This window comes from Eubalaena glacialis, chromosome 7 (genome assembly GCF_028564815.1).
Source record: "Eubalaena glacialis isolate mEubGla1 chromosome 7, mEubGla1.1.hap2.+ XY, whole genome shotgun sequence".
NCBI lineage: Eukaryota > Metazoa > Chordata > Mammalia > Artiodactyla > Balaenidae > Eubalaena > Eubalaena glacialis.
Genome location: NC_083722.1, coordinates 101,061,908 through 101,077,815, shown reverse-complemented (window position 1 = coordinate 101,077,815; position 15,908 = coordinate 101,061,908). Strand labels below are relative to the sequence as shown.

General features: G+C 40.4%; 1 protein-coding gene and 1 long non-coding RNA gene across 4 annotated transcripts in view; one reads left to right on the top strand and one right to left on the bottom strand.

Annotated features, from left to right (window-relative positions):
* Window positions 1-186: 186 nt before the first annotated feature.
* On the bottom strand, window positions 187-9,811 carry LOC133094814 (histone-lysine N-methyltransferase SETMAR). Its single transcript, XM_061195550.1, has 2 exons — window positions 9,625-9,811; window positions 187-2,288 (listed from the first exon to the last, which is right to left on the bottom strand). The coding sequence occupies exons 1-2, from the start codon at window positions 9,739-9,741 to the stop codon at window positions 1,485-1,487; spliced, it is 921 nt and encodes a 306-aa protein (XP_061051533.1). The 5' UTR covers window positions 9,742-9,811; the 3' UTR covers window positions 187-1,484.
* A 107-nt stretch (window positions 9,812-9,918) lies between these two features.
* The window catches only part of LOC133094813 (uncharacterized), a 399,443-nt gene continuing 393,453 nt past the window's right edge, over window positions 9,919-15,908 (top strand). For all 3 annotated transcript variants that reach the window (XR_009701509.1, XR_009701507.1, XR_009701508.1), the window contains exon 1: window positions 9,919-10,012. This is a non-coding gene — a long non-coding RNA (uncharacterized LOC133094813). The remainder of the gene's footprint in view (window positions 10,013-15,908) is intronic.

Below are 15,908 nucleotides of genomic sequence, written 5' to 3'. Positions count from 1 at the left end.
AAATAATGAGTTTGGAGGAAAAATTCATTCTGTTTTAGACACTGCACATTTGTAGTTTGGGGCATTTTATGTGTACTCTAGTATCATCTATTCACATGGAACCATTCCTGATAATGTTATGTGAATACGCAAACCCTAACATAGTTATTATTTTAACAGTTTTATTGAGATATAATTCACATACCATACATTTCATTCACTTAAAATGTACAACTATCCTACTTATGATATCATACAGGAGTAGAGTGTTAATATATAACATGGGTCCCTACGATATAACTTTGAAAGCACAGCGTCTCCTGGTGGTAGGGTCTAAATGTACTAGAAAAAGAAATTATAGGGCCCAAGTAATTATTTTAGCTTTCAAAAAGTCTAATAAACTTCCATAGTAGCTTTGTTTTTGCAACACTCTTGCTTTAAGGAAGGAAGTTAGAAATGTTTGCCTCTCCAGAAGTTTAAATGGAATTATAAAACTCCCGTCGCCTTTGGTGGTGTTGACAGGGTTATTTTCATGTTGTTAATACATGAAGTGAGGCTGTTTGAAGTTTTGAAGCATAACTTCACAAGCCTTGAAGTACAGCAGGTATATAGCAAAAATTTTACAATTTGTTTCCTTTTATGACTTTTGGTTATACACATGGAAGTCATTCTCACGGTTATGTTTTTCACTATTGGCGATAATCATTAAGGTTTTTAGCAGGTGATAATTAATCATGCCCTTTTCCTTGATATGTTTAGAAACAAATGAGAAATAAAATGCAGGAGTCAGACAGAAATGAAAATACCAGCCTTATTACTGATAAAATTGACTGGAAAGCAATGCTTAGGTATTCAGCCATCAGGGTTTCTTTGGATCACTGATTAGGGTTGGTGCTAGAACTAGAAAGTTCAAAATAGCAGTGGCATAAATGACGAAGACACAGTTTCTCACTGAAAAGTCCAGAGGTGTCAGGTCAGGACTGGTAGGGTGCTGGACAGTATACAGCCCCCAGACTCCTTTCAATTTTGCTGATTTGCTATGTGTGGCTTCCTTTTCCAAGGTTATTTTGGGGTATGGTATGGATGCTCCAGCTCCAGTTATCATGTATACATTCCAGCCAAGAAGAAAAAAGAGTGGGATAAGGGAAGGATGTCTCCACTGAAGGGCACAACGTTTTCCCTCATATCCCACTAGCTGTGACATAGTCCCTCAGCCACATCTCACTAGGAAAAGTGAGTATTCTCGGCAGTCATGTACCCAGATAAAAACTGAGAATTCTATGATAGAAGGGGAGAGAGAGTGTTGCTGGACAATCTGTAGTCTCTGCCACATTCCTAAGTTACAACCACTGGGCTCCCCTACAGTGAGGGGCAAGCTCCTTACCACAGAGCAGAGACTGACCCTGAGGGTGAGTTGCTTGTAAGAGGGGAACCCAGGAAGGGCTGAGCCAAGCATGCTCGATTCCTCCTCGTTCTCCTCCACTGCGAGGCCAGACACGCTTCTGCTATACTTTTCCTTCCGCACTCGTGTTTGGCTTTTCTAAGGGGCAGTACAGTGAGCTGTCATAAGGCAGGAACGCAGCACATGATTCAGCACCACAATAACAAGGTTTCCTTAATTTCCCATTATCTAACCTTTCTTTGTCTTCACTGTCCAGTAGATTAAGAAATCTTCCTGAATAGTCATAAGAGAGTTCTTCTTCTGGCAGAATGTCTTTGGCTGCAAAAAGTGCCAACTTTGGTACCATCGAGTTGATTCGGACAGGAATCATCAATAGGTTTGGCTCACAAGAATGGTTAAGGAATCTTCCAATATTTCCTATAGAGGTAGGATCAACAAATGTTTCCATCACCTGCCCATTATAAACATGCTCCCTGACGGCTATAATGTAATTCGAATCGTGTATTGTTTGTAACTGAATTCTTCTCTGTACTTCCGAGAATCCTAAAACCTCGCCAGCATATTCACAGACAAACCGTCCTTTTGGTATAAAGTCCAAGGTACGAAGTCCCCAGCCTTTGCGATGTGTCTTGAACACCTGGAGGCGGAACTGCAGACCCCGCTGGACCACTCTGTTCCTGCAGTGGTCGCTGCACTGACACAGGACATTGCATTCGAAAACTGGCTCAGTGCACTTTGCTTCTGATCCTATGTGTCTGAGGCATAAATTATCATCATAGTTCTTCTCACGACGGAGACAGGAGCAAGTTCCAGGGAGGCAGGGAGTTTTGAGACAAACGCATCCGGGAAAGGTTATTAGAGTGGGATCAGTGTCTCCTCCAGGCCCGGCTACATGATCAGGAGTATACTGCAAAAAACAGAAACACTGTTAAGTGAGCATGGCATGTCATATATCTCACCTGTATTTCAAGCAGCTTTTGGCTGAGACAGTTCCTAATTCCAACAAACAGAATGAAACAAAAAAGACAAAATGCAATATATTACAATATTGCCTGAAAACATCTCTCTCCAATTTAAAAACCAGGGTTAATTTTTAGATTTAAAATTTGGTGGTTTCCTTTTAAGCAGTGGAAAAATTTATGTATTTTTCTCTTATCAGATATTGAAAAATTTGTAATCCATTTTGTTTCCCTGTTAGCTTCAGATGTCAGGAAAATCAGTGCCGAATTTAGGTTTTGAATGCAGTTATGTGTTTTCTTCTTGGCTTTTATCTCTTACATTTATCTGATAATACAAATGCATATATGTATTTTTATTGTGAGTTACCTCAGATCCTTTTTGGGGATAAGAAAGTCATAAATGATAAGTCAATGAAAAATGGCCTTTGGGAGAGAGTCTTCCATTGATTCTTTAAAAGAATTTTTAAATTTGAAGATCCATTTGAAGATCCAAATTCTTATATATTCTCTCATGTTTTTAAAAAATGCTATTACCTTATAGTTCTATTTGAGTCTTCACAAAGTTAAAAGCAGAAATTTGGCAAAAAACTTGCAGAGATAATTCCAAAAATTGTTACATAATATTAATAGATATTGAAATTTATTGTAGATATATTGTATACATGTAAAGAAACTGTATACATGTAAAGTGCAAAAGGGAGAATACAAAAAAGTTTCTCTGTCTTTTAAACGTACCTGTATTTTCAAAATGTTACATTTATAAAATGTTATGATAAAGAATTCTTAAGTCTAAAGTCTCTCTGTGAAACCTGACCTCTGGTTATTTCCTCACTGGCAGAATGAAGCATATTCTCAAACTCTGAAGATTAAAGTATCTCTCATGAGCCCAGCATATTTCTTCATGTATAGAACAATTCATTTATTTATACTTGTTTTGTTCCAGAAAGGATTTAATGAGGCTTACAAAGAGGTAAGATAAATGAACAATAGGTAAGGAAAGTAAGGTGAAGGGAAAAATAAGTCGAGAAAGCTTAGACACACTAAGTGTGCAGCAGAAGTAGACTGGACATTTGGCTCTGCCCAAGAACAGCCACTTCAAAGAGGGAAATATGATTAGATGTATGGCTTGTACTGTCCGTAAGGAATAATCTCACTGCTCAGAAGCATTGACTTTTTCCACTATGGAGATGGGAGAGAAATTTCACAAATGAGTCTGTCTAAACCATTCTTTTCCAGGACGCAGTTTCATGGGCTGTTTTTCATTTCATTCATCTGACCCTCAATAAAGGCTGTTGGCATCCTGCCACATGAAGTCAGTAAGAGCAGTTCTGCAAGAGACCAGTCGATAGAATTTAGCATATCCAGAGGAACGTTTGAACAGCCTTTCAGTCAATTATCCATTAATATTGTGTCAATACTTTTAGAAAAAGTATTGAGCAGCATGTAGTTATACTCCCTGTGGAGGCCTTGGTGGAGCTATGCAGTTAGGTGCAAAACCCTATACTTTAAAAAACGCTGGAGGCTTCCCTGGTGGCGCAGTGGTTGAGAGTCTGCCTGCCGATGCAGGTCACACGGGTTCAAGCCCAGGTCTGGGAAGATCCCACATGCCGCGGAGCAACTAGGCCCGTGAGCCACAACTACTGAGCCTGCGCGTCTGGAGCCTGTGCTCCTCAACGAGAGGCCGCGACAGTGAGAGGCCCACGCACCGCGATGAAGAGTGGTCCCTGCTCGCCACAACTGGAGGAAGCCCTCGCACAGAAACGAAGAAACAACACAGCCAAAAATAAATAAATAAATAAATAAATAACAAAACAACAACAAAAAAACCGCTGAGCTGGGGGGGAAGGATTGACATCCTTCTGTGAAAGGATGGTGAGTGGGCGTACCTGCGGGGGGGGGAGGGTGGGGGAAGGCCAATACTGCTTAAAAAGTGATTTGGGGGTGGAGAGTAGAAATAGCTTCTCTTGTTTGTGTCGGTTCTTACAGCTTTAGCTTAGCAGAGATGTCATAAAAGGATAAAGGATGGCTTAGAAAAAGATGCCCTATCAGTCAAATTCAATGACTGCTGTCTTTTACAGAATCTACTTCCAGACTTTAAGAGTTAACTTAGAAATGGTTACTGAGACATTTTAAGAAGTGCTTGTAAAATGAAGATTTTACTACCACTTTGTTAAACTTTTCATGAAGAATTCTTCACTTGATTTGTTCTTAAAGGTGCATATAATTTTAATGTACTATAGAAATCACTAAACTCTAAGGTGATTTATTTATTTATTTTTGATGCAGATAACAACTTTTAAAATCAACTCTGACTTACTGCAGTTTTCTAACCAGGAGAGCATATTATTCCTTGTTGAACTTATCTGCATATGGATAAATACTTTTTGGAAAAAATACTATTATTTGCTTATTTTTACTTTTATTTTTACATTTAAAATAAGATTTTGGAGAATCTGGTGATACATTTTTAAAAATTCTGCAATTTAAACTTTTTGCACACTCTCAGATCCTTTAGAGACTTAGATTACAAATGGTAGCTGATTCCAAATGAGCTGCAAACACCGTCCAAAGGATAATAGAGACTTCTGGATAATCTTCCTATTTAAAGAGAATATTTTTTTCCCCTTGATCAATGTAATCATTGACCCTGATACCAATAATAATCACAAATCATTTTATCTCTATATGTTTCCACTTTCTCCTTCATAAAAAGGTTGGTTAAATACCATACCAAAAAGATATTTTACCTGATTTAGAAAAATGGCTATACTAAAGAATAGTCTTTTGAAAACTGTGGTCTAATTTAACATATCATTATGTAATTATCTATTTTTTCAGGTATCTACATATTGAAAAGTTAATTATTCTTTTCAGAAATAATCTGACATTTTATTCAAATATTTATATGCCATATAAACTTAAATTTTGCATTTCAGAAAGCTAATGTTAAGTGTGTTACAAATTAGGAATCAGCTGGCATCAGCTTAAATGCTCCCCATTTGTAACACTCTTTCCACAGTCTGTACCCTACTCCCTGGTACAAAGCCCAGGACCAAACTGATCCAAAAAGGGTGTTACCCTGAGGGGTTTTTGTGCTTACCCTACGCCAAGGAGAGATCAAATCCTGGACATGTTTTTAAATCTATGCAGCATCTATTCTTCTTCTGACGAAAGCATCCTGAGTCTTTCCAGGGGAACCCTTCTCACTCTTGTCTTAATGGTTTGCTGGGGCTTCAAGTTGGGTGGGGCCTAAACCTGGCTAATCGGAACATCGCTTGCTCTTTTCAACAGTATTTTTGGTTCATGGATGGGCACAGGACATAAGCCAGGTCAATGAAATATAATTCTGTGACTCCTGCTGAAAAAATTAGGGAAGAGGTGTTCTTTTTCCACTGGGTTTGCTAAACTACAGAGTATCCATCAGGCATTCCCAAGTTGTACCACACACATAAGACCTACTGAGTGTGTGGCCCACCACAGGAAAGGGGAGCAGGGGAGCGAAGCAGGGAGGTGGTAGACAGAAATATCTGATGACACCTTGAGAGTTCCTGGATCCAGAGATGCCTACAGTTACCAGTCTCGGACTTTGCTGTTATATGAGGAAATTCCTTCCCTTCTTTGCCTGAGTTAGTTTGTGTCGTATTTACGTTTCTTGCAAACAAATGAGTCTTGACTAATAAACCCAGGGTGGAAGCTGAGAATGGTTCCAGGAAATGGCTGGAAAATTTAGTCAAAGATATAAACGGCTAATGAGCTATGAGGTCTCCAACCGGGAAGTGAGAATGGAGCAAAGTGTGAAGGAGGCTAGCCAGGAAAACTGTGACTGTGGCCTGAACACTGGGCAAGCAGTGGAGAACGTCTTAATGCAGAACATGGAATGTCCTAGAGGAGACACATACAGGACTAGGATCTTATTAGCACTGTGACCTTACAGCGAGTGACTTGCTAAACTATGGGTTAGCAACTATAAAACAGGGACACTACCTATATCTGAGGGGGGGGGGGAAGGTTCTCAAGAAATTTAATGAACATAACACTATACTCTGTGTGGGCCACTTTGTACTTTTAAAATAGTAACTTTCTTAAATTCTTCTAGATATTATTTCGAGATTTTATATTTAAAACATCATATATTTCTGGCACATTACTTAAGCTCTCTAAACATTCCCTTTCTATTCCTCTTACAGGTTGCTGTGAAGGAAATAAATGTGAGAAACCACGTAAAAAGCTTTCTCTAGTGGCTGGCACGTAAGTGTTCAATATGAATTATGCAGGCTATCTAGTAGGGTGGTGAAAAAAATAGGTTTGGAGTTAAACTTCTCAGGTTTAAACATACTCAAACCAAAATTATGTTTGGAAAACCATATGATTATAGTCCTACCTCCATTATTTATCCATCTTGATGGGGGGAAACTGAGAGCTGACCCAGCACAGACTGCTTTCAATCATCAGTAAATATTGCCTTATTGTCTACTGTACGCACATGATGAGATTTAGAAAGAACCACTCAGAAAAATACAAAAGAGGACATGAAGAATGGGATTTTTATCATTTTTTCAGTCGTCATAACAAAAGCTTTACTTTTTCCTGGTATGTATCAAAGTGCAAAATTGATCATGTAAGAGTTGAGAATAAATACAAAATGATCAGTGCAAAATGCACTAGAAACCAGATCCTTGAAGAACTGGATGGGGACTTCACATTTTGTGACAGACAACTTGAGACTTTTTTTATAAACTATGGTCACCCAAGAAGCCAAAATGTAAACAGAAGACAGCATGTTAAAGTGCAATTATATTGTACCTCCTTGGCTACAATTAATTTCTCCCTTATCTGAAGTAGACCTGCACTTATTAATAGTATGAACTTTGGGATCTAAGTGGCATAGACTGTTGGGCTCTCACTAAGTGTGTAGGTCTGACCTTTCTAACAAATGTCTTAAGGAAAGGCATGGTCAGGAGGTTTGGGGTATGGAATGGTGATAGGGGTTGGGTTCCTATCCGTAGTACTAGGCACAGAGCAGGTGGCTCAGGAAATATTACTTGATTGCTTAATTGAAGCTCTTAATAATTTTTGATTGGAAGACTAACTTTTCTGAGTCACATTCTGTACCAAAGCCCCAGAAACTGAAACATGACACTGCACAATATTCTGGGCTTAAAATCTAGGCCTCAATTCTGAATTTTAAGGAAGTGCTGTGAAAATCTTCATTCCATTTTTGGTTGTTTTGAAACACCAGCTACAGGAATCTTTGTACTTGGCCTCTAGCCCCATGAGTTTGTTTTTGCTCCAAGCAGCTATTAGGAGACTGTGAGCCAGATAATTCTTGTCAAGGCCATGTTGAGACCTTAAAAAGGATATTTGAAGCTGGTTTCAGAAACCTGAAAAATGGCTAGATCCAACTCTTAGTTCAAGAAAATCAATCGGTTTATTTTCTACTTGTCTTTCGACCCCGATGACGTTATGATGTGCTTGTTTCCGATCTGAACATTTGAATGTTCTTTTTGCCTTTTCATACAGGACCCAAAGGCAAACTAGACACAAAGTTATTTTTACTTTGAGTTTTTCATGCCTTAATTCTTATGTGTGCACGTGCCTGTGAAGGCAGGGTTTGGGGCAAGCAAGCTGTTTTGACCTTTTGTAAGACTGGTATTGTGCTCCATGAATATATGGAAGCAAAGTAGTTGAAGGCCCTTTTGGGCTTGCTATTTACATGTTTCAAGCATGTTTTATCTTCTTGGTAAGACTATAAGCTCCTTAAGGAAGGGATCTTGTCTTCTATCTGTAACTCTAAGTATACCTAGAGCTGTGCATACAGCCAGAAAGCTAGAACACTGTGGGATTGAGTCTTAGTCTCCTGATTTTCATTTATGCCCATCAACTATAGGTATAAGGATCAATCACAAGGCTTCCTCTGCCCCCCATATAGTGCTTTCCATATGCTCTTGTAAGCTCAAGGGCAGGAATTGTATTGGCACCATCTTATCTTCTATGCCTAACTTAACACAGTGCCAGGCACATTATAGGCACTCAATTATTTTTTGAAGAAAGAAAACATATGTCAGTGTTTTTGACCAGGCATTCAGCAATGTTTGGTCTTCAATAAGCTTTTAGGGATCAGTGTTTAATATGGTGCTAGCCACCTGTGTTATTAATGATAAACTGCCTAATGTAGTTTGAGGAAAAATAACCATTTCTAACATTAATAGCCTGCTCTACTCTTTTTAAACTGCTGCTGAATCTGTCCTCTTACTTGATTCTCAAAATAACCCTAGGAAGGGTTATTTTGGGTTTGATATTGATAATGGGTGTGACAAGGGCACTAAAACTTTAATTATTTTCATTTTGCAGATGAAGAAACTCAGGCTCTGAGACATGGCTGAGATGCTAAGCCCTGAACACAGCTCTCCTACTTCCAAGTCCAGGGCTCTTTCCACTCCAACATCCTTGTTTTTGTTTTTTGTTTTTGTCATTCCTTGTTCTTTAGGCAACATGCAGGGCAAGGTCAAAGGGGTGAGAAGGTTGGAGCACAAAGGTCTTTGAGGTAATAATAGTAGTTAACATTTATTGAGTTCTTTTAGCAAACCAGGAACTGTATTTTACTTGTAATTCTCGAAGCAATCCGGAGAGAGGTATTACTATTTTAATTGCACACGGGAGGACTCTAAGGCTTAGCTGAGGCTATTTATATTTGCCAAAGCGCTCACAGCATGAGGGAAACCTCAACTAAGTGACTCCAGAGGCTAAGTTTTTAATCATGACACTAGGCTAAGATCCGTTAATGGGCCCCATGCCTTATCTTACAAACAAGACATTTGAGACCAGAGAGGCAACTAATTTGCCCCGGACAGAACCAGGACAAAAAGCCAGGTTCTCACGGCTCTTTCCAAGGGACCTCACGAGACCTCTGGTTTTGCCTTCAGGGAACTGCCAGTCTATGGGCAGAAAAGACCGTGTAAAGGTCATTGCGAAGGAGTAATGGGAAAAGACCGAAACCTGTGAGCTATTTAAGAGCTTTTCCCGCTCGCAGATAGCTGTGCGATCGGGTAAAAAAAAAGTCTAGAAACTTGGAGACAACAATCGAAGCACCACCACGTAGGGTAATTGAGAACTGAGCCCAGCTACCACTTACCCCGGCACTGTACCTGGAAGGGCACCAGCCCCGCTCCCGGGCTGCGCACGCAGCGCTCGTGACCGCCTAGCCCCGCCCCCATAGAAAAGGGTACCGGCCACGCCCTCGGGGGCCGCGCGCAGCTCTTGGGCTGGCCGAGCCTCGCCTCCTACCTGAAAGGGCTCTGGCTCTGTCCCTGGGGGCCACGCGCTCACAGGCAAATTTTCCAGGCGGCGCGCAACGTCCAGCTGCTCCGTCAAGGCCTCAGGCTCCTCCTCAGAGGCTGCCATCCCGCAGGGCCAGTTCTGCACGGCTTTAGCGGCCGTATTGCGCCGACACGATGCGTCTACCACCTAGACTCTCTTGAACCTCGCAGAGGACGCTGGGAGTCGGGTCCCGAGGCCCCACAGCCTCATGGGAGTCGTAGTTTTTATCTCCCCTATCAGAAGTTTGCCTGTGAGGGCGTCTCCTCCCTCGACTCTCAGCGTTCCTTGACTTTTTGGTCTGGCTCGCTTTTTGTTTTGAGCCAGGTGCACAACAGATAATACAAAACCTTGTAAGGTATGGACAAAGCTTTGGGAACACACAATGAAGTGCTTGAATTTTTCCTGTGAGCCCAGGGAGGGTTTTCGAGGCGAGGTCGTTTGTCCGTGTGTCTGAGGGTTGGGAAGCTAGCTGGCGCGGGGGCAGGGGCGCGCCCTAAGCTGAGGGGGTAAGGCACCCCCTGGTCTCCGAAGTCCTGGAACTTGTGGGGCAGCTGGGGTGTGTGTGATGGGGTTTGCGTTCGGGGGCGGAATAGCCTGACTGGGCGTCGGAAGGCTGTGTGTCGAGTCCGCGCGCTCCCAGACTGGGATCCCTGTTTCCTTTCGGCTTCCCCTGCTCTGAGGAAACCGAGACCCGCCCCGCAAAGGATTCCGATAACGTCGAAATTGCTGAATCCAGTGTAATATTTTCAGCCTTCCCAAAGCTCGCTGACCCGATTGTCCTGCTGCTTCTATGTGAAACCGTCTCCCCTCTCAGCTTGTGGGCCCCTGTCCTGGGTGCGCTTGCCTTGCGCAGACCGTCCTCACTCTCTGTCCTTCTCGGGTCTGACTCTGAAATGGGGGCGGGTGTCACTCAGGTTTCTGCCCCGGGCCCCTTTCTCACCTTCTCTGGGTTTCTCAGTAATAGCATCCACTCCCTGCCTTCAGATACTCTTACAAAGTATTAGGTCTTCATCTCCAGCCCAGCTGGAGATGGATGTGCGGTTATGGTTTCTATTTTCTGTCTTATATGCACCTTAAGTTCAAAGTGACCTGAGTTGACTTACTCTTCTGCACATCTTTCTTTCCCCCTTTAAAATAATGTAGGAGAACAAGTTGTCCATGATCACCAGAGCTACCAAAGCAACACACCAAAGCATTTTCCTGAATTCTTTCCTCTCCCTAGAGCGCCGTAGCTAAGAATTTCCTGGCCAAATCTTGTTGATTCTACTTTCATAATGTTTCTCATTTTCACTTCTTCTTACTCTCAGGCTCTTGTTCCTTGCTTGAACTCTTGAAGTGATATTTTTCAAATCTAACATTCTCCATACCCTTACTGCTGCTTCTACAATGATCGTTTGAGCATGCACATCCAATTACTGTATTCTGCTGCTTAAAACCCTGTGTTTGCTCCATGTGTCTCTCAAAGTCCGCCTTCTATATTCTGGCTTATGAGTTCCTTGAAGATCCAGATCCTACCTGTTTCTCTAGTCTGTGTTTCGAAAGTCTTGTTCTATTTATGTTTTCTCAACAAGCCATGTTGCTTGGGCTTCTGCCACCTTTGTTCACATTGTACTTGGGTCGCCAGTGCCTTTTCCCCGTACTGTCTGTCCACTCAGCTCAATGTCCACCCTTCTCTGTATCTTTACTGACCCTATTTCCCATAGCATTGGTTACCCTTTTCTTTGTTCTCCCACTTAACTCTATAAGTGGTTTCTCATAGTCCCAGCAACTCTTTAGTATACTCATAGGCAGAGCTCTTCTATTGAAGTCGTAAAAATTATATATACATAGGAAGAGACAGACAAAGAGAGAGATACAGAGAAAGAGACACAGAGAGGGAGATAGAAACATTTTGTTTTAACTTAAATACAGTTGACCCTTGAACAACATGGGTTTGAACTGCCCAGGTCCACTTATATGTCAGTTTTTTTCCAGTAAATACCACAGTGCTACACAATCCACAGTTGACTGAATCCACAGATGCAGAACCATGGATATGGAGGGCCTCCTATAAAGTTATACATGGATTTTCAACTGTGCAGAGAGTCGGTTCCCCTAACCCCTGTGTTGTTCAAGGGTCAACTGTAATTTTGGTACATTTATTTACAAGTCTTTTGATATAGGGCCAAGGTGATGGGGTTTTTTGTTTTTTTGTGTGCTTTTTGTTTGTTTGTTTTTGTGGGTCTACCGATTAGAATTCCATGTCATGCTTACTTTGAGTTTCAGTTTGGGTGTCTCTAAAGTGGGACAGGAACTAAAAGATACTGAAGCAATCAGAGTTCATAGTCTGTTTTTTCTCCTCCCCCCCAGTCTTTTAAACTGTTCTTACACTTACTTCAATAGCAAAACATTTTTTTTTAGTGACTTGCCTTTTTGTCAAGTCTTTCCAGAGTATGTTACTTAGTTTTCTTGTGTGTGTGGGATCTCTTTACACTCATAGTTCATCATTATTCCCTCAGCTATTATAATAAATTATATCTGGCATTTAACAGTGACTTAGTTTGGGCTGCTGTAACAGAATACCATAGACTGGGTGGCTTAAACAGCAAACATTTATTTCTCACAGTTCTGGAAGCTGGAAGTCTGAGATCGGGGTGCCGGCCTGGCTGGCTTCTTAGTGAAGTCTCTCTTCCTTGTTTGCAGATGGCTGCCTTCTCTTTGTATCCTTATGTGGGGGAAACAGAAAGGGTTAGCTATCTTCCTCTCCTTATAAGGATACTAATCCCATCATGGGGTTCTACCTTCATGACATGAAAGGTCCCACCTCCAAACACCATCATATTAGGGCTTCAACATCTGAACTTTAGGGGGACACAAACATTTGTTCGGAAGCAAATAGGTTGGGGAATAGACACTTGGATCCGGCTTATGATGTGTATCCATGCAGGTAAAAAAGTCACTTAATTTTGCACTGAAGTACGCATGTGTGATATAAAAACCCATTTTTGAGAGCAGGTTTAGAGGGAAGGAGATAGGAAATTGATTTTATGTAGAAAAGTACCAAGGAGTAATGGTGCATAGGGTCTGGAATCAGACATGTCTGAATTCATAGTTCTACTTGGCTGGTTTCTGACCATGGGCAACAGTAGGTAACATTCATTGAGTTATTACTGTGTGCCAGACACCATTTAAGAATTTTACATATACTAATTCATATAATTTTCATAATAAGCTATTAATACTTGAAACCTTATTGAAATGGTCCATCAAGGGTCATTTTAGATTCAACTAAATGTTCCGACTCACAGGACTCTCATAAGCTGCACGTGTCATTAGGTTCACTCAGAAGGTCACAACCTGCCAGCACAGAGGCTTCAGATGTTCTTTGGGAATAGTGCACGCAGGCAGTTGTCACACGGTAGGTTATTACACAGTAGGTTACAAAACTGCCTTGGAGTGTTCTTCTTTGTCTTCCCAGAGGATGGCACAAATGCAAGAGGAGATCCTTATTAATAGGGTGTGGGATCATCCTGAGTTAGAAGTCTTAAACCCCATTGGAACCACAGGCTTGAAGGTAGTCACCTAGTAAATATTTTATCAGACATGGCTGTATACTTGCTGTAACTTAGGAGATAGTTACTTAGGTAATGCAACTGGCTATAGTATAATTGAGGGATGTAAGGAAGGTTTAGGAAAAGTGGAACTTCAGCAGAAGGAAAGATTACTTGTAGCTGGGAAGATCAGAGAAAGCTTCATGGAGAAGGGGCTACTTGCCATAGGCCTTGAAGAATGAGTAGGATTTATGAGATTAGGAAAGGGCATTGCAGGCAGAAGGAATAGCAGGAGTAAAGGAATAAAGGCATGTGTAGAGAAAAGAGTATTTTCATGTTGGGTAGAGGTCAGGTTCATTTCATTTTTCAGGAATTGTAAACAATGAAGGAATTTTGCAAAAATCCAAAGAACATGCTGTCCTTTCATTTTAAGAAACATTTTTGAACACTGAGTACATGCACAGTGCTACATTTGCCAATTTGGGGAATGTACCATGAAGAAGACATAGTGCCCAAGGAGAGCTTCCAATCCAGTAAACAAAGAACTATATACACCCAGAAATTCCTAAGAACTATAAGAATGTTAAGAAGGAATTATATGAGCAGTGAGGAGAACCACACTCGCTGCTTATTATGCTGTTTTTCTTTTTGACTCTTTCTTGGTAATATTGTTTGACCTTTGGAAAAAGTGTTTTGAAAGATCCATTCTATTTTTTTTTCTAAAGCTGTCAGTGATGGTGCTTCCAGAATAAGATATTCAGTTCATGTCCTGCCTTCAGTTTAATTTGTTTTTATCTTTCTGGCAAAGGATCCCAAAGTATTTTATATAAGTGTGATATTAAAATAATGAGAGGGTGTTTGCAGGCTGATATAACCCATCTTCAGAGTGCCAAGCAGTCAGTCTTTCATTTTTTCCAGGTCTAAAAACCTATCTTATTTCCTCCAGACACCTGTTCTTCACCTACTGGGAGCCCGAATCTTCAAAATTTGTCCTGAAAACCATTATAGCTACTTGGTGAAAAAAAATGTATCCCTGGACAGTAATGAGTTGCCCAAATTGACTGTTATAAATAAGGCTTAGACCTGATCATTATGTTGATTATTCAGATTTCTTCTGGCTTTTTCACTGGCAGGAAAGAAAATAATCTGGTCAATAATAAATTTAAAAATTAAAGAAAAAGAAAATGCAATATAGTAAAACTCTAACATTTTATATATTCAATTATCTTTAGCTGAATTATGGAGTATGACCATATGACCTTCCTGTTTTTTAACAAGAGTGGCCTTTAACTGACATGTTTTCCTTAGGCTTTTTTGGCCAGTGTTTTAATGAAGTTTTGCATGATTTTGTATTCAGAAGCCATTCTTTCATTAAACCTCACTAGCATTATCTGAGCTTAATCTGGGATATACTTTACAGCCAGTGATGAAAGGTCTAAAGTTAGCAGAAATTATATATTTATTGCTGTTAATGATAGCATGAATAAAATAGTTTGGAACATCTTAGCTTCCTAGTAATAACTATCACTACCCGATGTTAACTAGGCCTAGGACAAGCACTAGATCCTCTCATCAAAGAAAATTGTATAAATGACATCATTTTGAAGAGAATAAAACATAGTAGTTGATACTTTGGAGGGTTTCTGCCCAACTTGTTGAATATTTCATTTCTGAGAACATGCCAGCCCTACACAGCCCATCTCTTGGGGTGAGCTCACTGCAGTCATATTTATATTACACAACCCCTAAGCCTTGGCCCAGACTTTTGACCTCTGGATGCACACCTGATTCAAGCTAGACCAATCAGATTCACTTGATTAGTTGAGACCAAGAAACAGCTAAAACTGTTTATAATTTGGGAGCCGAGAGGTAGCTTTATTCAGTATATTGATAAAGAAGCAGAGAAAAGTCAGTCTTCCAAGAGAAAAATAGAGCAGACGAGTAGCAAGGAGAGAGGATTTTTAGATCTGATGCCTGTTCATTTCTTGTTCCAATCACTTTTTGATTCACACAACATATTCATATTCTTATAACAAATTCTTTCTTTGGATTTAGGTTAAGTCAGTGTTTTCTGCTACTTTAGTCAAAGAATTTTGACCAGTGAAAATGATGGCATTATTACAGGCATACTTAGGAGATATTGTGGGTTCCTTTCCAGGCCACTGCAATAAACTGTATATCACAAGTGAGTCACACGAATTTTTTGGTTTCCCAGTGCATATAAAAGTTATGTTTACACTATACTGTAGTCTATGAAGTGTACAATAGCTTTATTTCTAAAAAATGTACATACCTTATTTTAAAAATACTTAACGGCTAAGAAATGCTAACCATTATTTGAGGCTTCAGCAACTTGTAATCTTTTTGCTGGTGGAAGGTCTTGCCTTGATGTTGATGGCTGGGATTCATCAGGGTGGTTGTGGTGTCTGTGGCAGTTTCTTAAAGTAAGACAATGATGAAGTTTTCTGCATCGATTGACTCTTCCTTTCATGAACGATTTCTCTGTAGCATGTAATGATGCTTGATAGCATTTTGCTCACAGTAGAACTTCCTTCAAAGTTGGAGTCAATCCTCTCACATCCTCCAACTGCTTTATCAACTAAGTTTATGTCATATTCTCAATTCTGTGTTGTCATTTCAAAAATCTTCACCAGGAGTAGATTCCATCTCTTCCCTTTCAAGAGGCTGCTTTCTTTGCTCATCCATAAGAAGAAACTCCTC

Excerpts from the sequence above, each read along its gene's own strand:
- LOC133094814 (XM_061195550.1), bottom strand. The coding sequence starts at position 9,741 with ATGGCAGCCTCTGAGGAGGAGCCTGAGGCCTTGACGGAGCAGCTGGAC. Across the intron at positions 2,289-9,624 it reads CAGAGCCAGAGCCCTTTCAG|TATACTCCTGATCATGTAGC; the intron begins GTAGGAGGCGAG and ends TGTTTTTTGCAG.